At 41.5% G+C, this 26,896-nt stretch overlaps 2 protein-coding genes across 4 annotated transcripts in view; one reads left to right on the forward strand and one right to left on the reverse strand.

The window, feature by feature from the left end:
• RBIS (ribosomal biogenesis factor) overlaps window positions 1-2,368 on the reverse strand; it is a 95,639-nt gene extending 93,271 nt beyond the window's left edge. The window contains exon 1 of one of the 2 annotated variants that reach the window (XM_075494878.1): window positions 2,197-2,368. In XM_075494878.1, coding sequence (XP_075350993.1) covers window positions 2,197-2,316 — 120 coding nt within the window. In that variant the 5' untranslated portion in view covers window positions 2,317-2,368. The remainder of the gene's footprint in view (window positions 1-2,196) is intronic. The other variant, XM_075494877.1, reaches the window with a different exon arrangement.
• Window positions 2,369-3,218: 850 nt separating this feature from the next.
• LOC142406245 (carbonic anhydrase 13-like) lies at window positions 3,219-21,742 on the forward strand. Of its 2 annotated transcripts, XM_075494879.1 has the most exons (9): window positions 3,219-3,373; window positions 9,486-9,683; window positions 10,043-10,091; window positions 10,804-10,829; window positions 13,111-13,229; window positions 16,550-16,645; window positions 17,798-17,860; window positions 18,772-18,927; window positions 21,262-21,742. In XM_075494879.1, the coding sequence occupies exons 1-9, from the start codon at window positions 3,343-3,345 to the stop codon at window positions 21,373-21,375; spliced, it is 852 nt and encodes a 283-aa protein (XP_075350994.1). In that variant the 5' UTR covers window positions 3,219-3,342; the 3' UTR covers window positions 21,376-21,742. The 2 variants fall into 2 exon arrangements, with proteins under 2 accessions (XP_075350994.1, XP_075350995.1); XM_075494880.1 differs by lacking the exons at window positions 10,043-10,091; window positions 10,804-10,829.
• The last annotated feature ends 5,154 nt before the right edge of the window (window positions 21,743-26,896 follow it).

Genomic DNA, 26,896 nt, shown 5'->3' on the forward strand with positions numbered 1-26,896 from the left:
GCCACCGCTGTAATTCACCTCTCAGCAATTTACATAGGCAGAAGCAAACTGTGAACTGTTACATGTATTCATTTTGCTTTCAAAGCTTCCATAATTTCAGAGCATGTGTACATTAACAATAATTCCATTTATTCTAAGTGACCAAGAGAACCAGTAGTAAGAAAGCAGTGGCAAGAGGCTGATAAAACAAGCCTATTCAGATTAGCAGTTTAATTCATAATAACCTGGACAGTGACTCAAGAAATACAGACTCAGCTCCTAGCTCAAATCAGAGTGGATGGGACTGTGGGTAATGCAATTTACAAAGAGCTTAGGTTTCCCAATGGGACTTGTTACCATTTTCCAGCTTCACAGGAGTGCTGAAAGGATCCAGTCAGTTTTAATACCTGGTATCCTCAGCTACTCTGGCAGGGCTCCTCCATAGAAAGAGGCCCTGTAGCTAGCATGTGTATCTATATCAAAAGTTGTTTCAGTAGTTATAATGGGCTTCTATCTATTAAAGAATAAACCTATTTTAACAATTTTTTCTGAGCATTTTCCTATACTGCTTAATGATAACTAAATCCCCAAAGGCTTAATGAATGAAAGAATACAGCTTCAAACACACAGAATAAAATTTTACTCCTAATAAGCTACTGACTTTACATGAATATGTTTTTAAACCTGTTTCTCCCTTTATTATACAGAACCCTCTAGACTAAGTGGAGTTGCGACGCCAGCAATATGAAATTGTTTTGGGGCTTCCTGTTTATTTCCAAAGTTTGTTACGTTCCTGTCTACCAGATTAACTTGTCAAGTGGCTTTAGCTCCAGGAGGAAATCTGAAAGGGCATTTTTTTAGAGCTGCTATTTAACTGTTTGCCCAGCTGACTGCAACTAAATCTAATGGGAACAATAAGCCACTAACTTTCTGCTTTTATTATCAGATGCCCTTCTAGAGGGACCAGGTGAACTCTCAGCAGATCACACAGCTCAGGCTGGAGGCAGGGTTTGAGAAGAAGATACTGTACGATGACTTTCTGCTACCAAGAGGAAAACTCTTGCTTAGATCACCCCCATCCCTCTTCCCCTGCATTGCTCCCAGCCACACAACCCACTCCCTCCCTCCTCTGGGCTGTGGTGCTCTCCGGACATGAAAATGGCAGAACATTACTTTTGCTTGTTTACTTTTCCATCACTTTAGTGTGTTAAATCAGCTCACAGAAGGGTCTGCAGAGCATCCCAGCCCATCTAAGGTGTTGGAAAAAGAGGAATTAAGAGTAAACCATATGGAAGTGTGTGCGCTTAAATCTGTTCACTGCATCTCACTGACACGGTTTAACTTGACAGCTGAGACAAACAGCTTCTGGATCAGAGAAGGCTCCATCTTTTCTGGTTCTTCCCGCAAAAAATGTTTCTCTTTGCACTCACTCATAATTAAGTTTGTTCAACCCAGCAACCCAGCAGAGAAAAATGCAAAATGCATTTTTAGTTGCTTTTGCTGCTGATTTAGCAAAGTATGTGATGAGTTACGTAGTATGCGATGAGTTCCCGAGCCAGCATCAAGGTGAGCTGTGGGAACAGAGCCCGGAGCCTGGTAAGGGCGGCTGGGGTCAGGAACACAATGGAAAGGAGCAGGACTTCCCCTTGCAGTACCTGTGCCTGGGGGTTTGGATCAAGCCATTTTGTTAAACCGTACCCTGAATTACCCCATCAGTGACGCTGCAAGTTTTGCCTAGTAACAGTAAGCTCATTAAACAACTGATGTCTTTAGCACCACGTTCCCCAGGACAAACTGAGATGTTCTCACACACTTTCTAAATGACCCCCCTCAAGCAGAACAGCTTAAAGTCTTATGTGGCAGATGCTTGCAGGAGGTTAGTGAAATGAACTTCTCGTGCTTCTCTTTTTCAAGATGATGACATCAACACATAAACCAAATTTTCGGGTGGAAATCGTGTACTTGGCAATTCTCTACCCAGAAGAATGCTGTCCATAAAGCAGCTCTATTCAGTCAGTCACGAGCGCTTCCTCCGCCCCGCAGAGGCCGCAGAGGAGGAAAGCCCGCACCGGCCCGGCCCGGAGCCGGGCCCGCCCGGCCGAAGCCCCGCGTGGGGCCTACGGGCGACGCGGCAGGACTGAGGCCCTCCGCTGGGAAGCGACCACGCCGCTCCCCGGGCAAGGCTCCTCCCGCCCGGCGGCCCCCCGCCCCGCTCACCTGCTTCAGCCCGGAGGTGACGGGCCGCGCCTTGCCCTTGGCCCTGGCCTTGACGGCGCCGCTGCGGGCGATGCGGAAGACGCTCGCCGCCTTCGCCGCCCGCGACCGGCTCTTCCCCATGGCGGCTGCCCCGCGCCGACGGCCGGCCGGTGACGTCACACCCGCGCGCCGGGGAAGCCTCCAATCGCCCCCAGCGCTGCCGTTGGGCGGCGGGGCCGCGCGGGGCCGGCAGGGGGCGCTGTGCCCCCCCACGCGCCTCTGCCCCGTCCCAGCGGCGGGGAGCGGGAGCGGCGACGACGTCCCCGTCCCTGTCCCCGTCCCCGTCCCCGTCCCCGTGCCAGCCCCAGCCCCAGCTCCAGCCCCAGCCCCAGCCCCAGCGTGTCCCGGGCTGGTGCCGCTCTGCCCAGCCAGCTTCCAGCACGGGCAAGCTGAGCTTTCCGCGCGTGTCACTGCCGGCCGCCGAGTTAAAGGCCACGGTGCCAAAGCACGTGCCGGACAGTCCCTGAAACACAGGGGTTTTTTTAAAAAAAAAAAATTCGAGTGGGCTGTGGGAAACCCTTCTGCCTCTGGGGCCCCGCCTGTGAAACGTGAATCTTTCTACGGCCAGTTCCAGAGGCACTTGGCTTCGCTGCCCTCGGACAAGGCGGGAGGGGAGCAGAGGGGCCCGCCGCGGGACGCAGCGGGGCCGGGCAACGGGGGCCGGGCAGCGATGCCCACTGTGCTTTCCTTTCGGGGGAAGTAACCCCAGGAACCGGCGCTTATGGCCCCGTCTTTCCTTGCCGCACAGCTCACGGCACTTGCGGGAAGGTGGCTGGCGGAGGGGTAACAGCTTCGCTCTGTTGGAGCGGTCCCTCGCGAGGTGGCACCGCAGCTGCCCCCGGCCGCTGCCCCCGGGCCGCCCCGACGGCACGGCGCTGCGCTGCGGGGACGCTGGGCGGCGGAGGGCTGGGGGCGAGAACCGGCACGGATGGGCCGGGGGGCCGGGGCCGGGCTGCGCGGGCGCGGAGCGCTGCAGGCTCCTTATCGGCGCCCGAGCATCGGGGCGTCGCCGCCCGTCGCCTTCAAAGCGGGCGGCGGTGACGGCGCGGCCGCCTCTCCCGTCCCAGCCCGTCCCGTCCCGTCCCGTCCCGGCAGGAGACCAGAGCCATGCTGCACTGGGGATACGACGAGCACAACGGTAGGGCGGCTGCGGGGGGCGGCGGGCGGTGGGCCGGGGGCGGGCGCGGTGCTCCCCGCGGGGCCGTCGGGGCGGGCGCTCCCGCCGCGGCCAGCGGAGGCGGCCCCGAGGGCACCTGCCGCAGCTGGCTCCGGCAGCGCCCGAGCCCACGGGAAAGCTGAATGAGCGGAAATGCTGTCGAGGCTTTGCAACGTGAGACCGAGCAGGTTTTTGTCTCGAAATGATGCAAGGCCGGCTGCTGAGAGAGGTGTTTGTTCACGCGTGCAGCATCGCCTGCCAGGGTCGGGTCGGGGTGGCTCTGAGTTGGAAAAGTTGGTCTGTCTCGTTCCCTGTAGGGATTTCGTTTGCTCGTCCAGTTAATCAGTTGCGTGTGCATATCCGGTATTTTTTAGACGGTCACGCTGATCAGAGCTGCTGTATCGGCAGCGCTTTCTGACTCCGGCTATGTTCTGCTTCTGTTATACGGTGGGAAATACTAGGTACTAGAATAGGTCATTTGGATGTATAACTATGCACCTAAGAGGAGATGCTTTTGGATTTCAGTTGTTTCATGGTTTCCTTAATCTTGTCGGTCTTTGAAGTCCCAAGATGTGCTCATAGCAGGCTTAAAGACTTTCCTCTGTTTTGCATTGTAAGTCATGCAAACACTGCTCCTGCGTGCAGGCCGGCTCACAAGTTGTGCAAGTTGAAATGAAAGTGCTTTTGTAAATTGGAGAGTCAGCTCTGATAAAGTAAATGGAATAACTTATGTTGTCGATTATAATACACAGAGAAATAAAACACCATGATAGTGAAAGGAGAAAACTGTGTATTTGCATATACTAATGCCTATAGGAGTATGCTTCATTTATATTATCACTTGGAGCTTGGAATACTGTTTGCGCAAGTACTACCTTTCCTGCCTGGTCCTTTCGTTCAATCTTTTCTGGATGGATATACTTTTCCTGAAAAACTGGGTGGTGGTGGATCGCAGCAATGTTGCAATGATTAGGTGTGTTATCTACGGTTGTGCAGTCTACTCTACCCCTCCCCTGAAGACGTAAATGGATCTTGTTTTTCAAATCTGTTTCTCCATATGTTTTCCAAGAGTGCTGTGGACTTCACCTGCACCGTCCAGATAAGAAGCCCACTTTCCCTCCCTTATCCTATCCCTCCTCCTTTGCTATTTTCAACTTCTAGGAAGGGGAGGGCACCAGAATTTCTATCAGGGTGGCCCTGGACCTTGCTTGAGGCCCCATTTCTCCTATAAAACTCTGTTTACTGGCTGATAACATATTTGGGGTGGAGTTTGGCTTTCTCTCTCTCTCCTCTCTTGGAGCCCCAGCAGCTGGGGTGGGTAGCTCCTCATCAGTCCATCCCCTCCCCTCCGCCTCTCCCAGACGACTCATGGTCAGACGTGTGCATATCCAACACTTCACTGCTCTTCCCTAGCATCGGTTTTATTTCTCAGCTTTTTCTCCTTTTATGCATTTATTTTATTTGTTTTGCTTGTTTCTTGTTTTGCTGAATAGCAATGCCCAAGATTGCTCTAATTCTTGAAAAATTTTGTTGCCCTGCATGGCCCTGAAGAGTTTCCCTGAGACGAAGAGTAGCTTTTGCAACTCAGGAGGTAGCAACAAAGTGAAATTAATTAAATTTGGTGCAGTCATATATTAAAGTTGATTTCATAACGAGTTGGAAAGACATCTGCATTCACTCTGAGTTCTGCATTTGTTACTTGCAGTGATAAAAGCACTGTTTTTTTTAAACCGGGTGAAAATTCATTTGCCCCTTAGCAATAATAACCACAACATAAATCATTATGTGCATGAAGTAAACTGTCAAATATTACACATGCGTGTCTGCATATATGGTATATCTATGTATAAGGACATGGTCTGACTGGTATACACAGAATTAAATGTTCTCCCCTGCTTTGATGCACGTATTTCTGAAATGCAAAGAGACATTATTTTATTTCTATGCAAACCTGGGCCTTTGCTTTCTTGTCAGTGTTCTTGCCTCACAGTTTTGATGGTGCTTATGTATGGAGGCGTAATACTGAGATCTTGAAAACTGGCTTCAGTGTGGCATCATGCATGCTTTTCTTAGCTGCTCAAGGTTCCTGTGAAGAGGGAAATGCTCTCGCCCCTTCACAGAAACAGTCCCTTTAGTTAACCGGGGAATTGCCTTAGTTAAAAGACAAATTGAGAATCAATTGTTTTCAGTTTACTATTTGTTCAATAAAATATATGGAAGGTACTTACATGTATTGCGTTTTACTGCAAAAATGTCTCTTGGTCTAGTTACAACTGTAACACTGAGGTGTTTTATAAATAAAAAGGGATATGAATTCCTTATACCATTTTTTTCTCCCTCAGAATAATTGCATAATTTTGCTGTCTGCTTTAAAAAAAGGCACTTAATTTTACCCATTATGAATTTCCAGTTGTTTTTATTGGAGCTAATCTTATTGTAACCTAATATGCAACTAAATTACTTGCAAACCTAACTTTATAAATTTAAGCATTTTGTAGATGATAAACTGGGCAATGGATTCTCTTTAGGAATAAATGAGGATGTGATCCTGCAAAGGTCAGGCCATACTAAACTGATAAACTTTCTGCATATAATAGCAAACTGTCCAAAAAAAGAACCCATTTTTTCACCTGTCCGTACTCTATTTATGCAAGTATAGAGGCTCACTGCAACTGAACCGTATCCTGCGATGTCTCCGCTAGGCTTGTTTCAAGTTAGTCTAGCCTTTTGATGAAACTCATCACCTTTAACTCCAGCTGGGTAAAAAAGCACTGCTGTTAGGTGCTATAGCGAGTTGCCTTTCCTGACAAACTCCTAACGGAGTTTGACTGACAAACTCCTAACTCCTTCTCATGAGATCTAGTTCATGAACTGAATGTATGCAATGCTGGTGGGTGCCGTAAGTAGCGATAGTCTAATCTAAAAGTGACAGAGGCGTGCATCGCCCTGCGTCCAAAATAAAGGCATGCAATCTTCGGAGCAGGTGGTTCAGTTTTTTGTCCTAAATCTTGGTCACAACGGCTTTGATTGTTACGAGCTACTACGTAATCTCCTTTAGCAAAAGAACATTTTCCCATCAAGAGGAGGGGATTTCATAAGTTCAAAAATTGATATATTTAATCATGTTCCTTCAGTAAATTAAAAAATGAAGGGAGGTGAATTGGTGAGTTACACTTTCCTGGGTATGTCTTAAAATACATATCTAGAAAAGTAAACTGTACATTATGTTGAGACAGAGGCATATAATTCAGGTCCAAATTCAGAAGAAATTTTCACCCTGGAGATCCCACTGGCTTGAATCTGACTGTATGACATGCATTTGAGCATCTCTTCCAACTGTAATGACTTATTTTCCAACAGCCACACACAAAGTTTGCTTTGGGATGGGGTCCGTAGTAATGAATTGAGCCACAGTTTTCATAGAGTGGCAAGAGTATGATAACTGTATTAGATTGGTGGTAGATAATCTACTAAAGGAATACCACTTGATATAACCAAGTGGTACAAAATGAGCTAAAGTTTCTTGATATTTTCCTGTATATTTTGAAAGATCAGATTTCTGGCAGTCTCATGTTACTGACAGATGTTTAATCACCAAAGCAAAAGATGATCTTGGTCATCCAAGGTAAGGACAAGTACAAAAGCAGGTACAACGTCTTTTTAGAACTGAAGTTTATTGTTGAATAATTAGCTAATGCCAGAATCACAGCCTTGGGTCCTCTTTTTTGTACATACATATTATTTTTGAATGCAAATCGTTCATATTATTTACCGTACAATAACTATAGTTATTGGTGAGATGGGGCAATAGGACTAAGTAGTTAAGCACATAAATATATTTTGCCTTTCGTCAGCTTAGGAATATCCTAAGCATTAAAATTAAGTAACAATAAGCTTTTTCTAAGCATCCTAAATCACAGCAGTTAGTTAGGTATAAATGATGGGTGGTGCTTCTTCAATTAATAAAATTGTGTATTGCATCTCTAACTACAAGGTACTAGAGTCTAAACACAATTCAAATTATATCATATGCTAAACTGTATGCAATTAAAATATTGAATAGCTTTGATGACCATTTGTGAAGTGAGAAGAATTAAGTTTAAACAGCTTTATATTTCAAAACAGTAGGATTTTTATCTTCGGCCTTAGAAGCGGTTTGCTTAAGGAGTTTAGTTAATGAAGTCATTAACAACCAGACTTTTTAACAAACTCAAGACTGAAGGCCCTTGCCTTTGTTCTACTTGAGGTTTAATTCTTAGGCGGGTCTTTACAAGCTACTCCTTCCCTCTTCCATTTTTCAGTGCTGCTCAGAGGAGAGCGAGGCTCTGCCCAGGTGGCTGTGGAAGCTGCTTCCCCACGGCGCCGTGGGACGCTTCCCTCCCTGATTTACTGCTGGGGCGCTTGGGTTATTTTAGCACCTGTGAGTTTCTGAGCTATGTTCACTTCTATTGAAGTCAGGGAGAGAAAACTATCTGACAACTTTTGATGTTAAGCTATTAATCACAGCGTAATACATTTTAATTCTTTTTTGTCATCATGTTTCTTTAAGTGCTAAGCTGTCCAGAAAAACCCGAACCAACAGGCTGATTTTTAGACCAAGATCAGTTACCTTCCCTATAGCGAGTGATGAGATTTCCAGTGACGCAGATTTTACAAGACCAGGTTCTGATGCTCATATTTAAATTTGTCTTATATCCAGTCTCTCTCAGTTAATTTAGTATGCTTCTTACCCATGATAAACCTGGAGGAAAAACAAGTGCTATGCTCTTTATAATACTGAAAGATCGTTAGCCCTGCAGACTTTTCCCTTCTCCCTTTTCCCTTACCTTACCCTCTTTTCCATCCTAAACCTTGTTTGCTATCTTTACCTTACAGAACACATTCCCCAAGCAACTTATTGTTCCTATTTTTCTTCTGTGGCCTCTTTCTGTATTGTTCATTATTCAAATATGGTTCAACAATGGCACATATATTCTTAATGACAACTCTCTGATGTTTCGTAGATAAGAACAGACACCTCACACATCTCATCAGTGAAGCTTTTCTTACTATTTTAGAATGACATTTGCCATTTTTCTCATATCCATATTGTTGATTTACAGAGACAATGCTTTTCAGCTGACTTTAGGCTTCGCTTGCATGGAGAGAGCAAGGTTAACTCGAGATCGCTAGTATTGATTAACAGCTTCTTTAGCGTTTTCATTTCTAGCTAACTCTGGTGAATGGTGGTGCAAGTCTGTGTCTGGAAGATCTACTCTCATTTATCAGCAGCAGGTGGTAGAAATCCAAACCTTGTGCAGGCACCACTGTCCTGAGTGTTCCTGTTCTTCGCTGATTTTTTCAGCACTATACCAGTGTGTGTGTATGTGTATGTGTGTGCATGTGTGGAGTTTATCGTTAGAGGGTGACACTCTCTCTTGTGTTGTGAGAGCTGGTTTGCAGGGTTGATGGGTTGGGAGGAGGTGGTGGGTTGTGCAGCGATGCTTAGGTTACAGGCACTGCCATCAGGCCCCAGGAGAGCCCATGCACCACTCAGCTTTTTTATCTTTTTTGACATCTTCCCATCTCATTCAGCATAGTCAGTAGAAGATGTGTTCTCAGGTCTTTTGCAGCCAATGAATAAGGTATTAAAAAACCCTTAAAGCAAGGGTTTTGAATAGATAAGAGGTAATCCTTAAAGACAAAATGAGCCATGATATTAGGCAAAAATGGCATGTCAAGTATTTATTGGGGCACAGTGCCTGTTGGATACAGGATGCTTGACTTGAATGAGCATTCATTGGATATGTCTTGTGCATAGTTGAGCCTTAACTGTGAATAATTAAATACCTACCTACTGCAAGTGGCCTTGTTCAAAGGCCAAATACTTAGTTAGTATAACAGTTAGATACACCATGCAAGGTAGATAAAGGGGTCCTGAGAGCTGCTGGTGCAATGTGGTGCAGCAAAAGTAGCTGAATATTTTGGTCTGTGTTTTTCTGATGCACCGTTTTTGAATTTAAAAGACGCAAACAAGAACAATTCAAGGAGAGTCTTCTTTCATATGAAGCAGGGTGCTGCCATCAATTTAGACTTCTCCTCCAATGCGTTGCAGGGCCTGCCCACTGGAAGGAGGTATTTCCTGTCGCTAATGGAGACCGTCAGTCACCCATCGACATCAAAACTGAGGAAACCAAGTATGATCCCTCTCTCCGTCCTCTAAATCCCAATTACGATCCGGCTTCTGCTAAAATCATCCTTAACAACGGGCACTCCACCAGTGTTGAGTTTGATGACACCGTCAACAAATCAGGTTTGTTCCTTTCCTGTTTGCACTGTGTCTTCTTCCACCGTTTCCTGAACAGAGTGCATACAGCCTGAGCATGTCTCACTGCTGGGTATGAACTCCTCACAAACAGTGAGGCTTTGCTCCTCTGGATGAGAGATTCCTTTCTTCCCTGTCTTTCAGCATGATACAATGTGGGAACATATTTGAAGACGAGTTCAAGGTTGCATTTCTCAGAAAGTGATAGGATTCCCTTTTCACAGGGATGGTTTGATCCACCCCAACCAGCTAGATAGTGCCAGCCCCCCTGTTTGAACAGTGTTGTGTACAGTTTTTCAAATGCTGCTCTCTCTCGCTGCAGGTGAATCCTTTGTGTCTCATTACAGGTTCATTCCAACTGAATCGCTCAAGTCTCTTATCTGACTTTAGCTGCAGGTTTGGTTATATATATTTTCCCTTTTACAATCCATACTTGGACTTCTTGTGTCAGGAAAGAGCCAATACAGAAGAAATGAAATATATCCCAAATGATCCCTTTTCTTCTCTGAAATGTGTTATTGTCCCAGTTTTTTCTAGGAGTACGTAGCCTCCCTTTTTGCAAGCAATAATTCTTATTTAGAAGTTCTCTGGTTTAGCATAGTCTTTGTAATGTTAGTGCCTTCATCTTTAAAATCTTCTCTTGGATGGTAGGCAAGCTAGCACACCTCCCCTTGAAACTGTAGGAGTGCAGTTTCTACGAGCAATAAAATCCCCTTGTGGTTGTGTGAGGCTTAGCTGAGGATCCAAGCCCATATGGTGCATTCACAAGGGTCAAAGCCAGAGGGGAACTAATTTGTGATTACCCTGGCCATTAGTCCAGAGGAACTATTGGCTTATAGTGGCAACAGGGAGAGACCTAGATGGAGACAACATCATACTTTGCTTTCCCAGACAGTCTTAGTTTAATTCTTAAATTTCCTGTTGATACAAGCAACATTGGATGTTGCCTGAAAGCCATCAACTGACCGTCAGTGATCTGGTCTGACCTCATGTGTGTCAGATGCCACGGGACTTCCCAGAATTAATCTCTGCTTCAAGCCTGGTAGGCGTGGGTGAACTAAAGCACATCTCTTAGAAAAACATACAATCTTGATTTCAAAATTTCCAGCGATGACGAACCTACCACAGCCTTTGGTAAGTTGTTCTAATTGTTAATTACCCTCACAATTAAAAAAATCAAAATCACACTTTATTTCTGGTGTGAGTTAGATCAACTCAGCCTTTAAACTCCTTTTCTTTTTTTTTTTTTTAAAGTAATAAATATGAATATGAATACACCAAGAACCTCTTCCACTTTCTAACTCCATCCGTGAAATGACAAGGGCCTAAACATAGTATTTCTGTAGGCTTACAATGGTACCAAAGCAGTGGTAATGTGATCCTCTTCTTACTGCTTTCCTCAGGCCATATCTCCAAGGATATATCATGGCAAAGCACTGACAGATGTTGATCAGATCATTAACAAATGTAATCCCCAGTCTCTTTCAGGAGACTCCGTATCTTGTATGTATGGACTAGATTCTTCAGTCCACATACATGGCTTTACATTTTGGCCATTACCATGCCTTACTTATCAAAGAATTCAAATTCTTCTGTATCCATAAACTGACTTAGTCACTATTTTCCCTAATATTTGTCACGGACAAACTTTATCAGTAATGTTTTTGTTTTCTTTCAGGTCATTGATCAAAAAATACTGAATTTTCTAGGGCCAAAATTTGGCCTCTGGGGCACCCTGTGAAGTAAGCACTCCTGCCATATGGTGGTTTTATGAAAAAAAAAAAAAAATCAAATTAATTGGTACTAAATACATTAGCATCTTTTAATACATTATTAACTGACTTCCCTATGAACTATTTCTTCACTTTGGCCAGCATTGAAACCACGCTGTCAAGTCTGTAACTGTTTGTGTAATTCTGTTTATCCTCTTTGGTACCACATTAGCTCCATTCTCTGAAATTGGTCTATTGATGTTTCAAAGACCTCTTCTTCCAGTTCTTTTCAAACTTTGAGATACTGATATCTGCCTTAAATAGCTTCTGACAAACCTCTTCCTTAATTACTGTTGGAATGGAAGGGTTTTACCATCACTGTATGATGTGGTACAAATACATCATCAGGCCATTTTCCACGTTTTTCAGCAGAAGTATTTCATTGAATGCTGATGTGTTTCTACATAATTGTTTTCCCTCAGCCAGATAGAACACCTGGATCATTTCTAGGATCATTTGCCTCCAAGTTTTCAGTCCTTGAAAGAAGGAATTTGTTTTAGGAGTGCCACTTCCCCATCCCCTTTGTTCACTAGGTTTATAGGCTCTGTAAATGCCTGTTTTTGAGTTGAAGTTCTAAGGAGGTAAAATATTTTTCCCCACAGATAAACAGTTCCAGTTCCTTTTCATTAGCCAGGCTACTTGTGTTAGCAGATAGGCAACTTAAGAAATTCTTCTTTTATCTTTATTTGGTGGTATTTTGTTCCTAACAAAGTTTAGGTTTTGTACTAAACCTAGAAGAGAGAAAAAATTACTATTGTCTTCCCAGTGCTCTTAATTTAAAAACCATCTGGTTAAAGCTCCCATCCTTTCTCCTTAAAATCTCTATAATGAGCCAATGAACCAGCCCAGACTAATTCCCAAACCCTCAGAGGAGATATGGATCCGGGAGAGCGGGGTGATTGGTTTTGCAGTGAATAAGGAATCTTTCTGAATGTGATTCACATTCAAGTCTCTGTGCGGAGATGTTTTGGTTCCAACTCTGATTAGCAAAAGACGAGCACTTGCAAAAGCAAAACAATGAAAAGCCCACCCGTATGTGTGTTACGTTGAAATATATGGCTAATTAAGTGTCAGTAATATTGCAGTTGTACAATGCATATGTAGCGTTTGCTTCATTTTATTTATGTTAATATATGCTCCTTTTTCTCAGACTTCAGTCTGATGTAACTGGATCTAGCTGCAAATGTGAAGGAAAGAGCCTTGAAAATTTTTTTAAGCTCCACCTACTTTCCTCCAAATTTCAAAGAGGAGAAGAAATTCTGTTGACATTATATTTTTCTGATCCTTCCCTTTATTCAGAAAGCCTATATTTTAAGCTTAATTTCTCAGTGATTCTTTTACATACATTCAAGAGAGGAAACCACTCGCAAACCATCTTCTGAGAAATATCCAGCCCATAGCAAGACAAACCTGGTGATAACAACATACCCTTTAGGGAGCCATAACCCGTTAATCTACTAAAAATGCGATTTTGGAAGTCATATCCCGGACAAGTGAGGGTTTCTGTAGTACTTCAAAGAAACGGGAAGCCATCTGAGACAGTAGGGGACTGTCCGAAGACTGAAGTCTGGTGTGAGGTTAGAGGATGTGGGTAGCGGCTCCCGTTCCTGCAGTGAAGCCTTTTCCTCTGCTTGGGTTTCCAGTGCTGACCGGGGGGCCGCTCAGCGGGACCTACAGGCTGCGCCAGATTCACTTCCATTGGGGGTCCAATGACGAAGCCGGCTCCGAGCACGCGGTGGATGGGATGAAGTATGCAGCAGAGGTAAGGCTTTACACGGAGTCACCTGTACCTCTAAGCTTGTGCCTACTTTCCCATTGTAAGAATAATGTTGCCCCTCCTCTGCCCGCTTTTCATTCTCCCCCACATTTTATCGAAAGACAAGCGGTCTTCCTGAAGTGTTGCATGTTTGGTCCTTTCTCAGAGGAGAACCTATTTGAAAGCTTTGGAGAGGATTAAAAAAGGAGTACAGAAGACAAGAGCTTGATAAGAGCAAGATTTAATGTTCAAGAGTTATTTTAAATTTTGTCTTTCACTGTCTCTTCCTTGGAGAATATTTTCAAAGTCAGCTTCAGTTACAAACCACAGAATTATTTGATTTGGGGCCTGTGCAGTGTAAAGTTTATGCAAGACTTAGGAGTGTTGCATTTTGTGGTGCATTTAGCAATGTGATGGTTATGACTTTGAGAACTGCACCTTAATATCTGTGGGGTGCCTGCTGTCCGAGGAGGTGCTGCATCTCAGTGGAGGCAGCGTGCCATGGGGAGAAATGCACCGTCTGCTCTGGCACGGAGAGCTCGCTCCTGCTATGTCTCTTTCGGTGCGTTTGAGTAGTCTACAGTAAAAAGTATTCAGTATCTGATTCCTCTTTGCAAACGGAAGTAACATGGAGTATTTTGATGAGACTGAGATCTTTAACAACACATAGTTCAGACAGTGGAAGAGTTTTCTGGGGTTAAAAAGAAGTAAAAAGTATAAAAATAAATGGTAATGGACAAATAAAAGACATAATACTAAAGAAGAAAAAAATGAAATGTATGCACAGTGGTGTGATCAGATTTTACTGGAAATACTATAAGAGATAGTGGTCAGGAAAAAAAATCAGTTTTCTAACACTAATGGGGAAAAGTGACATTTGCAGTGTTTAAAGGCTTATGTTTTCCACAGGAACCAGGTGAGATGGAATATAAAGAATTAATAGAGGTGCTTTAAAACCATTAAGTACCAAACCCAAATTTCTAGCTGAGAAAATATATATATGTTTCCCATCTAAGAAACCAAATGGAAGGAGAAAATATCTCTGAATTTCTAGCCAGTCTAAAAACCTTTCCGTTACCTGTTGGTTGGGTAACCCTCCACAAGAAGCTCTCTAGATGTCACTTTGGCTTTGGGATAAGAAACCCAGAATTAAGATCAAGGCTTCTGAGCACTGTTCACACAAAAGAAAATACCTCAGAAGGAGACATGAAGATGGTTTCAGTGCTCACCTTCATAAGGAAGATGTGTAAAATATCAAGAAAAAGCATCGACCGAGTCGAAGAAAGAAAGAAGTAGTGTACAGGTAAAGAAGACTGCAAGGTTCAGCCCCCTAAGCCCACCGGGAAGCAGAAGGGATCCATGGCTCCGTTCTTTGTGACAACGTATGGTCTGATCAAGGTCTCTTCACAAGCTGCAGTGACAGAGCGGCGGTAAGACGGGATATATTCCTTAAAGAGAAGTCACAAGCCATTGAGAATGGGGCTGTACCCAAAAGTGTTTCACAGCTCTGTTTGTTTGGGGGTTTTGGTTTTTAGGGGGGTTGGTTTGGGTTTTTTTTGGCAAAGCTATGGGGGAGTGGGAGTGGGCTTTATTTAGTTGTGGGAATTTTGCTTTTTGTTCTTTGTTGGTTTTTTGCTTTTTTAAAAATCCACAATAAAAGTCAATTCTGACAGAGTATCTGTTTCCTTTTTGTGTATGTAAAAATGCAATTGTTTAAAAGTTGTTCAATGTAGCTTTTGTGAACTTACAATAGTGAGTGGTGCAGGCACTATGAGCTCCAGGATACTAATGCACCTGAGAATGGTTTAGTGGACTGTGTTCGCCTCCTGGTTTAATTTATGATATTTTTAGCAACTTTCCTTCAAGGATCTCTGAAGCGGTGAGCCAGCATGTGTTTCATCGTGAGCATGCATGTATTATTATTGATTTCAGTGGGATTCCTTACTTGCTGGAAGTCATGTTTCAGCACTTTAGAGTCCAAGTGCTTAACAAACATTAATTAACACCAAGTAACACCAAGTAACAGCTCTGTTTTACAGATATGGAAAATTAAAACTCATAGAGGTTAGGCAAGGATCGAGATCTAGAGTCAAAACCTTCACACTCCTAGATCCCTATTTCAACCACTCAACTATGTTGCTTCCCATAAAAAGCCTTTAAAGCAAGTTCCAGCTTTCCTAAATTGCTTTTACTTTAGAGGTCTTGAAGTGTTGTGTTCTCAAAGCAAGCCTTTTTTTTCAAGGGTTCACCCCAGTTTAAGTCATTCAGTGGAGCTGCTTTTCAGAACTCCTAAAGGGCAAAGTTCAAAGTCTGAAAAGATGGTCACCAATTTTAGAAAAGCCAATCCCATGCCCTGCTTCTGAGCCTCTCCTTATCTAAAAACTATGGGTAGTAAGATTTACTAATCCACTGAGGACTTGCAAGAGTAATTAATGTTTGTGAAGTACTTAGTCTTAAGCAGTGTGTGAGTGTTTGTGCTCTCTCCAGTTTGGCAGTCGGACCATTGCTGGGATGTCCTGGTGCTTCCTGGGAACCAGGAGCTCCCGCCATGGAGCCTGGCCAGGATTTAGAAAACCTGGTTTAGCAAGAGGGACTGAGGTGGTATGGGGGTAGACAGCACGGGCTTTTCCTTTCCCCACCTGGCTAGGTGGTATCTTTAAGCTGCTTAAGCAACTGCCACAGGACAGTTCCAGAAAAATGCATGTTGGAAATGCAAATGCTCAAAACGGAGATAATCAAGCTGCTTGTAAGTGCCTAACTACTGGTAATCATAGAAAATGACATTTGGAAAGTATCAAAAATGGAATTTTGATGTTTGGCTTAAACTAGACAAGGGAAAAGGGGTCAGTGCAAGTTTAATGCGTGTTCCTCTGCCTGTTTTCTAGCTATTTGTGTGGCTGATTAAAGTTACTGAAAGCTTGATTAAGGAAAAAGAGGAGCAACTAATAACATTCTCATGATTTTTCAATCACTTTTTTAAAATCAGCTGTACTAAAAATGGATTTAAAAGCTTTAGTTATGTAACCATGGGATATCTTATCTTAGCTTCTCTGTTCAAAAGCTGGGGACCCAACAGCAGTTTGCCAGGCACTGCTGTGTGCTGATTGCTGCTAAATTTTGGATAATTCCAGCCACTGGAAATGCTTCTTGCCATTTGTGTGAGCTACATATTTACCAATTTCAAAAAGTAATCGCATTTAGAAAACTGAATGGCTATGAATACAAAAGAGCGGAGTAGAGTATCAAAACCAGTAAAGTTGTAGTATTAATTTGTGACTATTTGAGTTCAGCGGGAGTTGATGCTGTCTGTGTCTCTTGCTTTTCAGCTTCACGTGGTCCACTGGAACTCAGAAAAGTATTCCAATTTTGTTGAGGCAGCTCGTCAGTCAGATGGATTAGCAGTCATGGCTGTATTTCTGAAGGTAAGAAAAAATGTCTCAGCCCTCCTAATAAATCTGCATTATGAGCCCAAAGGGATAATGGTGATAGGTGGTATAATTGTTGCTAAAGAGATAATTGTTTTATATGGGCATTAAATTATACTGTTTCCTTCACACTGTTTACTTTCCAGTACAGAAAGCTGTGCTCGCTTGAAGGTTAAAAATATCAGATTAATAGATTTTCCAAGACAGTGAGGCTCTTCAGTTTGCCTAGTCTGCACTACTGTACAACGTAAGATGCAGAACTTAATTCACGTAATTCAACGTAAGATGCAGAACTGCCTCTATATGGATCCTGGTAACTTGTGTTTGACTAACAAGGGCTATCCGATTTGTTTCAAATGCTGAATGGTTTGTTTCTGAGCTGATATTTTCTTCTGAAAAATGAAAAAGGAAAACCCAGAATCTGGAGAATTTCCTTGTAATTGTTATATACATCTTTGCCTCCTGCACCAATTCTAAGATGAAATTAAACTCTTGCAACAGCTTCATTGACTACTGTGTGAAGAAGCAGATGGAGAATTCACACAATCCATGACAATGGATAGGGCTTTGGTCAAATATGTGGTTTCTGCCTGGCTGCCACAGCTTCCTGGGCGCAGCTAGTGCTGGTGCTGGCGCGGTCAGTGAGCCATTACGTGCAGCAATTGCAAAGAACTGCTTCAGTAATTCTGTCTTTCCAGTTTACATTATAACGATTCAAGGAAAGTTTCACTGGATTTCTTAGCACACAAATTCTGCTTGGGATACGTAAAAATGATGTTTTCACTGTTATAAGCAATTTAAATTTCAGATGTAAGCCTGAAACTTTTAATACCCTGCATACAAAACATGAAAAATAACTTGCTTTTATTTCCCTGCAGTGTAAAGTTTGTGGGTCTTTTGTAGCTGAAATAATTACTATGAGTAGCCAGAATAAATACTGTCAGCGAGGGAGTGGATCTTCTTTACAACCAGTACTATTTCTAAGGACCAGCTAGTCACAGGCTTGTACTCACAAAAACCATCAGATCTCACAGTCACTTAAGTAAAGCTGTATAAAATAGTTTCAGTATGCATTTGCTTTTTGATCATTTATTTTCGCTATTTTTCTCTGGAGCTGAAGTGTTTCTTTCTTCTCTCTCGTGTTAATAGATTGGTGAATGCAACCCTCAGCTGAAGAAGATTACTGACCACTTGGACACCATCAGAATCAAGGTGAATGAATGCTTCTAAAAGAACACTAATACTGTTGGTTGCTTTTGTTGTTTTGGTTTTTTGGTAACCTGGCTGCTACTTCCTTCACCTTAATTTCATAGCTATCCATATCTAACTCTGATTTGGGACAGTTTAGGAGCATTCTTGTTAGGAAAGTTAAAAACTAAGCAGACATTTTTATACAATAAGAGATCAGAGCAAAAAGCTAATTCCTCACAGAACCTAACCTCTGACAAATCTGTTGCTATGAGAATATTAACAGAAGAACATACTTTATGGAAAGCTGTGAAACAGATGAGGGAAAGGTTTCCTCCCCTGTTTTGCTGAGGTACAGGGTGAGAAATAAGCTATTGTATGTGTGAGAGTGATCAGCCAGACTCACAGCATCATGTTTCATAGAGGCATCTCTGGCCTGGTAGCCTGAACAGGGAGAAGCAGTAACCTGTGGGCCTGGGAGGAGTGAATGGGAAGGGGAGCAGGTGGCAGTAACCTGTGGGGTTACTCCGCCAGCCCCACAGAGACCACGGTGACAGTCTAACGTCTTCTCACCTCTCCCTCCAACCTCCATCCCATGGTCATTTGTTACTTGGGGGAGCCTATGCTAACATGACACCTTTGATGGAGTCGTGCTGGCATCAAGGACAGCAGCAGCACAGCTGTTGCAGAGGTAAGACCTCATCAGAAGACCTCATCAGAAGGGCACTGGCTCACCTGCTGTGATCATCTAGGATGCTGCCAGCCCACCCCATAGTGGAACAAGCTCTGCCTCCTTTGGCATGATTTATCTTGGCCTCTTGCTTTTAAATAATATTGCCCTGTTTTTTTCTTTTTTTTTTTAACTTTGTGTAAGAAATCATTTTCTAAATATATTTAGTCTAGAAGCACAATGAGATTTTTGTTGTGTTTTCCAGGGTAAAAGAGCACTTTTCACAAACTTCGACCCTAGCTGTCTGCTTCCCAAGTCCCTGGACTACTGGACTTACTTTGGCTCTCTCACTGTTCCACCTCTTCTTGAAAGTGTCATCTGGATTGTTCTGAGAGAGCCCATAAGTGTTTGTTCTGAACAGGTATTTTTTGATTTTTCACTGCTATAGCAATGTTGCTTTTGTAAGACTTCAAATTGTAAATGCCACCCAAAAACATACTCTTTTGCAGACCTTGACATTGCATACCTTATCAAATTTTCAAAGGACAAAATGTGCCTATCAAATTCATCATGACTTCTTGTTGCCTTTCTTTGCGTCACAGCTGTTTATTATCCATTTTTTAAAAAGAATCTGCATACTCTAAAAATGAACAATCAAAAATAACCCTCAAGGAACTTACAGAAAAAAGGGTTCTGATGATGCTAATAAATCCTGGAATTCCACTTGATTTGGTTATTTGCGCATCCTGCTCAAACCTCTTCTCTGCCATTTTTATCCGGCAGGTTAATAGTAAATTTCTTCTTGCATTCCAGATGTGTAAACTCTGGTGAATTTACTAGAATTATGAAAAGCAAATACAATTGTAATAGGTTGGTTTTTATGTTAGGCTATCTTAGGAAAAGTGTGATACCACATAAAAAAGTCTACTTACATTTCTTGTTAATCTTCATGCTATATAGTAATGTTGCAACAGTGACACCCAGTGGGCTGATCATCTTAAGTATAAAGAGTTTTTCCTACTGGAGACAGCAAAATATGTCAGATTATAGCTTCTAATATTGGATGTTGATAAGTACATCACCTGCAATATGTTATCAATATTCTGGTCACACTGTAAAGCTTAATATTTTTGTACCACAGTGTTTGTCTCATTCATGGTCAATATTACAAATACCTCAGAAAATTCAATACCCTATGTCACATACTCAGCAGAAATGGTGACGTCAGTCTTTGTGCAAAAGGTTAAGACAGTTCACTGAATGGGATGCGTGTTAGTCAGGAGACCTCAAATTCTGTTTGCCACTGATTTGAATCCATGTATTTGCTCAGTGTGTCTGTTTTTCTCATCTTTCTGTCTTCCCCACTCCCCTCAATCTGGCTTTGTAAGACTCGCTGCAATGCATATGGATCTAGGATTGAAGATGTGCCTTAATGCCTAATATGAATTTCCAAAAGACAAGCCATTGTTCAGGTTAAAAGGTTCTTATTTGGGCTAATCTATAGTTAATATATTCTAAAACATGAAATACTGTATGCAAACACCCATATGTAACAGGTTCAGAGGACACAGTGTCAGAAACAGCATCGATTACAGTGATTCTTTACTAGTCATTTTTCATAGACTGTAGCTATATCTTATCTATTAAAGTATAAATGAGCTATATTCTTATAAATATAAGCATGCATATAGTTAAAAGTGTTTGTTCCTAGTAATGTCCACTATTGTGATTGACCAGTCATCACCACGACTGATGCTGGTTTGCCATTTAATTTTATTCCTCAAGTTTGTATTTCTTTGGGGCTTTACAGTTTACTACCTACTTTTTGGTGCACTTTTCAGGTTGAAAGAAATTAAAAATAAATTATAACTTTTTAGAAACTCACAGGGAGCCTGAATTACAAATGTTAGCTTTAGAATAGGGTGGAACAAGATAGTACTGACTTTTTTTGCTTTTAATGCAATTAAGATGCAATGTTCCACACAACTAAATGCTTTATTATAATGGAATTATTTTTGTAGTGTCCTACACTTGGTAACCATGAAGGGAAGTAGGGTGGTATATAGAAATAGTAAATACTGAAAATATTAGAAATTAGACAAAATACTAAACTTCAGGTCAGAATTCAGACTCCAGTTTCCTGAGATTAGACATGGAGCTCTGATCTGGGTTTCTGATGAGATCAGCTTAAGCAGAGAAGTTTATGCTGAGTTATGAATAACTGCCTGTTCTATGTCTCCACAAGGGAAAAGTTTTGAATCTCTCCTGGTTTGAGTACATGTTTAATATATCAAAAGTGCTAATTACAGAAGCTTTCTATAGCACCACAGCTATTATTCCAAGTTAATTGTGAATATACTCTGAACAAGAAGATGTACCCAGGTATACATAAGAAATCTAATTTTTGGCACCAAACATTCCGAGTCTCCAAACTATAAAATCAAACTAAAGAATACAGAAAACTCTGTTTTAGATCAGGTCGTGGAAGACAAAGTGTGAATACAGGAAACAAATAATCCTTATGCGCAGTTTCATTCTGACATGTATTTCGGGAGATTTTTCTTGGTAGTCATCGTTTTTAATTTGCAAGGACAGAAATGGTGGAATTGCCATTCCCCACATACCATAGAAAAATACGCTTCCATTCTTCCCGGCAGAAAAAAGGTGACAAGTATCTTTAATATTTACTACATGCTTTTTCATTAGTATGAGCATGAGGGTTTTCTGCTGAACGTTATGTCTCTTTTGATTGCAGCTAGCCAAATTCCGCACCCTCCTGAGCACTGCTGAGGATGAGGTCGCCTGCTGCTTGCTGAGAAACTACCGGCCTCCCCAGCCTTTAAAGGGACGAGAAGTCAGAAGGAATTAAAGGAGTAAAGCCAGAGTAGTCTCCCTCTGAAACCAAAGGCTGAATTAATTTTAATAGTTAATATACTTCGTGATTTTTTTTTTTTTGTGACTTGTTATAACAAATAGGTGTTGTTTTATTATTGGTTACTATGCAGTCATTTCTCACAGACAAGTATGTCCTGAGTTCTTGCAGGTTCATCGATGTTAACAGGTCTGACTGTGTTTGTTGGTTTGGGAGCGTTGTTGACTGTGCGTTGGTTTGGGAGCATTGAGGCATTCGCGTTGCATGCACAGAAGGCAGTGCTAATCGTAAGGGTCAGATGTGGGGAAGGAGTTGTCCAGAATTTGCCACTAAATTACTGAACAGGATTCCTGATATTAATGGCCGTAAAGGATCTTCTGGGATTATTTTTCTGGTCTCTAACATAACATTTAGCTTCTGTATAAGACTTCACACTGTAATTCTCAAGAAAAAAATATTTCAAGGCTGATATAATTTCATTGCTGACTTGGGCAATACCATGCTTACCTTCCTACAAAAAGCAGTAATGACTAACAGCATTTAAGTAAAACAGAAATTTGTATGATCCTGTTGTTCTGACTGCTTCATAGCAGTAATGATGTACTGATTGAATTTTTTTAAAAAAGCAAATAGTAAGGATTTTGTATATTGCAGGATCGTGTCAGGTGGATTACGTATTCCTGAATTCCACCACATATACTGATGAAATTGTCCTGAAACCTGAAAACTGCAAGGTAGAAGGAAATAGAGGGAACCGTTTGTTCATGCCTAAACTCAGTCTGTTGCATGTGGTGAACAGTAAGGAACTGTAACACTATATCCATGTAGCATCAGACTCCTGCCACTTAAAATCAGGAGGCAGGGGTAGCTGTTGCTCCAGGCCGTTTCATAGTAGACACGTGGCACACTGCAGCGCGAGACACATGCTGCATACCTCACATCTCGCAGTGGAGCACAGCACTACTCTGGTGTGTGATGTCTCCTAGGTGCTGGCTGAAGTTCTGCTGTCATAGCTGAACCTGGGTGGTTGCACTTATATTCCAAGACCAAAGACAGCATTTAGAGCAAGCCAAAGAAATCAGAATCAAGTCAATATCTAATAAAAGATCAGCTCTCAATAGCATTGTGTTGAAATGTCTGTCTTCATGAATTGACTTGAGCCCGTGTTTCTCTCAAGAGCTTTTGTTATCTGAATATAATTGTTTGTTTTATGCCAAATTTATTTTTATTATTTTTAGTGAACTTGCCATAGGCTGTAGCTTAGTATAGGATTAGATTTACCCTCAGACTCTGAGAACTACAAGTGGAAACCAGTGGTACCGGAACAAGGCAGCTAGAGGTTTCACGGGCAGTGACTACCACCAATCTCTGTAGTACTTCTGACCAAACTCATCTTCCGCAACTGCTCTCCATGAATTTGCTTTTTCATAGGTTTTATAGACTGTGCCTCTTGCTTCAACAGATCTTTTGTTCTTAGATGGACAAATATGAGGGAAATAACAAACAGGATTGACTTTATATACCTTCATATAACTGAATAAATTAGACATAGAGACATAGATATTTTAGCTTAGTTTAAGATAGGTGGATTTTTTTGTTTTCTCCTCCCCAGAATATAGCTACTATTGCTGCAAAGCCTCTCAATGCCTTCTGAATGTTTTCTGAAAGAAAGAACACAAATAGACCATGAAAGAAATAAAAGACATTTGGCAGCAGCAGCAGGTACAAGTGTTAACCAAAGGGGAAAAACCTGTAGGCACTTTTTGGTTTCTGGCATAGAGAGAAGAATGCAGCTGAAAAGACCTCAGGCTGGTTCTTTCTGAATGAGGTTGCCTGGAAAGTGTGCATGGAGAGAGCGGGAGTGTGTTGCGTGTTTTCACACCCTTTTTTAGACTTAGTGTTGGATCTGATATGTTTCCCTGTCATGTGAGTAGCTGCAGGACATGAACAAAATGTTTACAAATTGCATGAAGTTTATAAAGTTTGTTTGCCTGAGAAGAGAAAGTAATAAGGCTACTTCTTCATATCAGAAACAAAAGTTTTACATGCTTTTTATATATTGAAAACAGTGGAGTTGATCCAGTGCTTTATAAAGATTTTATCAAAAATAAAAAATGGATTTTATGAATGTGTCTTGTATTTTCTATTGAAGAGATTCAGGTTTTACAGAGAAGGCTGCAGTTTTATAACTCGCTCCTGCAGCTCTAGTTTTGGAAAAAATAGTCACCTCTATTTTGACATCTTTGAGTAGTGTAGTTTTAGGTATCTTTTTTATGTTCCAAGTAAAATGTCTTTGGCAGTGGTAAGACATGCAATCAATTGTATATAAAGTTTCTGAGAGTGCTTTTTTGAACTATTGGCTATTTTTATAGAGTTATGCAAATAAGTTTTAGAAGAAGACATCATTCACAGTAATTCTCCTAATGTGGAGATGCTGTGTTCACGTTAAATTGACCTAGCATGGTACTGCATCTGGGCTGGAAGCTGGTGATGGCATCTGAAAAAGACTAGAAATGCTCAGTTGCCTGAAATCCTTTGGGAACAGCTTCCCAGATTATCCCTCTGCTCTGACTGTAAGGTGAGAGCATGGACCCAGTCTCAGCACTGAGCACTTGGTTGCATCCTCAGTCATTAACTTACTGTATGCCCAAGCTGCACTGAATCTCAGCCAGATTATATGACGTGCTCCCAGGGAATTAAATCTCAAGTGTGGGCTCCATGCTGTAATAAGATGACTGTAGAGCAGACAAGGCTAAAATATGTCCTCACCCTCCCAGCTGCAGGTCTCTGATCAACTTTTTACCCTCTGACACACTTGGAGCCTTTATACTAAGAAGAATAAAATGCTCAGTAACCAAAAAACATATAGGAAAATAGTAGCTGTCAAGAATTGTATATGGCTGGACAGTTGGTCACCCATAAACATTCTCAGAATTAAACAAACTGCAATACAGCCTTAGGGTCAGCTCTGCTGTTTTTGGCGCAGGAGGGAAGCAGTGCACTCCGCTGTGTTTATAGCCTTTGCCAGTCATGCTCGTGATGACTTTCATGTTGCAAAGACAGAGTTTAACATCAGCTGGGAATTTTCTTTATGTCAGAGAAAAAACCTGGGAAGTAGCTGTCTTCCCTTCTGGAGTACAGTGGGCTGAAGATCAGGCAGACATCTGTTTGCTGCTGTACACCCACTTGCTATGTACCTGTGCTTTCTCTGCCCTTGCAGAGGTTGTCTCTCTGTTGCTTCAGCAAACAGGACTTTGCTGACCTTCCAGATATGAACTGGGACCTAAAAGAATTCAAGGAATCAATTCTTCCAAATCTTCCAAATACTTAATTTTAAAATAACTTTACTGAAAAAAAGTAGAATATGGCATATAAATAAAGTAACATAATAGAAAGAAATATGTAATACATTTTTTATAAACTTAATGGAAAGGAAATTTGGGATTTAGATTCTTGTAGCTTTAGGTAGGCAAGGAGCAGATTGCTAGAGATAAATCTTGCCTAGCCTTCAGATGATAAAAGTTGCAAATAATTGAGAGACTTAAAATACCTGCAAGTTGCAGCCTCATCATGAAGGTACGAATGCCAGAGGAATGCTGCTCTAGAGATGTTTTTTTCTTTTATTGTCTATTAACTAGTATAAAGAAGCATTTTGACAATCACCTTTATCACTCTGCTGTTAGATAGACTACATCTAACTTCTGGCCTAACTGTTCTATTTTGTTGTTCCCCCCACAGTCTGATCTTGCTTTGTGGTTTTAGCTGTGGAGTAAAGAGTTTGGTCCATTTTTGTTTTTAGTTACCATTGCTTGCCTATGCTCATTTTCCTTTGATTCTTCTTTCCTGGCATCTCTTTAGGACTTGGGATAAAAACCTTAACTTATAAAGCATACTACAAAAATCCAGTAGTGTTATATTTCCACCAATGTTCTGCACATACAGATAGCCTGCTTGTTTTTCATATTAAGTCTTGTTATTGTTTGTTTGTACAGATCTAGCCTAATAGAGATTTGGTCCATGACTTAATCTCTTAGATACTGTTATTTCCATACCTTTAATTCATGAAGCGCTTACTCTATGGACAGATGGCCTTTTCTGGGTGTCTGCTGTCTTCATGAGACAGGAGATAATGCTGAAGTCCTTAAATAAAAATGTTTCTAAATTAATGTTTTGTTTCCTATTTCTGTCAACTTCTCCATCATTCATGCCAAAAGCAAGTTTTCACTGTGGTGAAACATTTGCATACGTGACCTGTGTTAGCTTCACTTATGCAGCAGAGTCTGGGGACAGGGAATGTCTCTGACAGGAGAGGACTGGATTGTCCTGTGAAAACAAAGATTGTCTGCCTCCGCTTAACAGAACTGATGTGCTGCACAGTCAGTTCCTGTGTCAATTCTATTTTATCAAATTTCACCCACATACATGGGTACATAAATTTGAATAATTTGTAGATGCTCCTGACAGTTTCATTTTTCAGATGTAAATCTTACAGGTTGCATGCAACAGATAGATCAAATGTATTTTTTATGAAGATCTGATTTAATTTTTTTTCTGTGTCTCTCATTTGAAAATATTTTGAATAAAACATCAGACATTTAAATGCCAAAATTTTGCTTCCAGTTCTTCTCTTTTCTACAGTTGTATGAACACCAGACAGAAATGTGCACTCAATAAAATAAAATTTTAAAAACCCCCAGCATTTTGGCGTTTTTGAGGAAAAAAGGGAACCCAGTCATCCTTGGTGTTTTTCAGAGGGTCTGTTCTTGATTTCTGTTCGTCCTGTTTAAACTCCAGCTTCTTATCATGTGATTTCATGAATAAACAGTTTACCTGGAAATCACTAAGGATCTCAGCATCCAAACTTATATTCCAAAACTGTTTTAGAATTCTCATGATTATGTAGAAAGCATAGGTACCTATATACGAATAGCTGAAAGAATGCTGGGTCCCCAGGTCTACAGATGGTAGCGGCAATCCAAAAATTGCTGAAGATTGTTTAAATAGTATTTGTTACCTATTTCATTGCAAAGACACTTATAAATAAGAGCAATATCTTACTGTTGTATCAAACTAAAGAATACAAGAGTCATGGTACCGTGCTATTCAACAACATATTAATTTTAAAGAATGTTAAAAATGTCTGCAGAGACTAGCCAAAGAACTTCCAGCCTGTTGGCCCAATGCCCAAAAGAAACCTTGAATCTCTCAAAATAGTTTAGCTCATCTTCATGACTGGTTCAGGGAACCTTCATCAGAAGGACAAAGCCAGAAACAAAGCCCAGAACAAAGCCCTTCACGAATGTCTGCTGCAGCAAACCTGTTTGACTGAATTAGTTTTGAACTGGCTGATACATAGCAATGACTATATATGGCAAAATAAAAGCAAAACACAATTTATTAATTAACATTATTTGGGTAGCTACAACATGGTGTGTAGCATTTTCAGCAGGTATCCTGAGCAAATCCTTGAAATCTTTCGTACTCACATCTGACGGTGTTAATGTAATTACTGTTCCTA

This window comes from Mycteria americana, chromosome 2 (assembly GCF_035582795.1).
Source record: "Mycteria americana isolate JAX WOST 10 ecotype Jacksonville Zoo and Gardens chromosome 2, USCA_MyAme_1.0, whole genome shotgun sequence".
NCBI lineage: Eukaryota > Metazoa > Chordata > Aves > Ciconiiformes > Ciconiidae > Mycteria > Mycteria americana.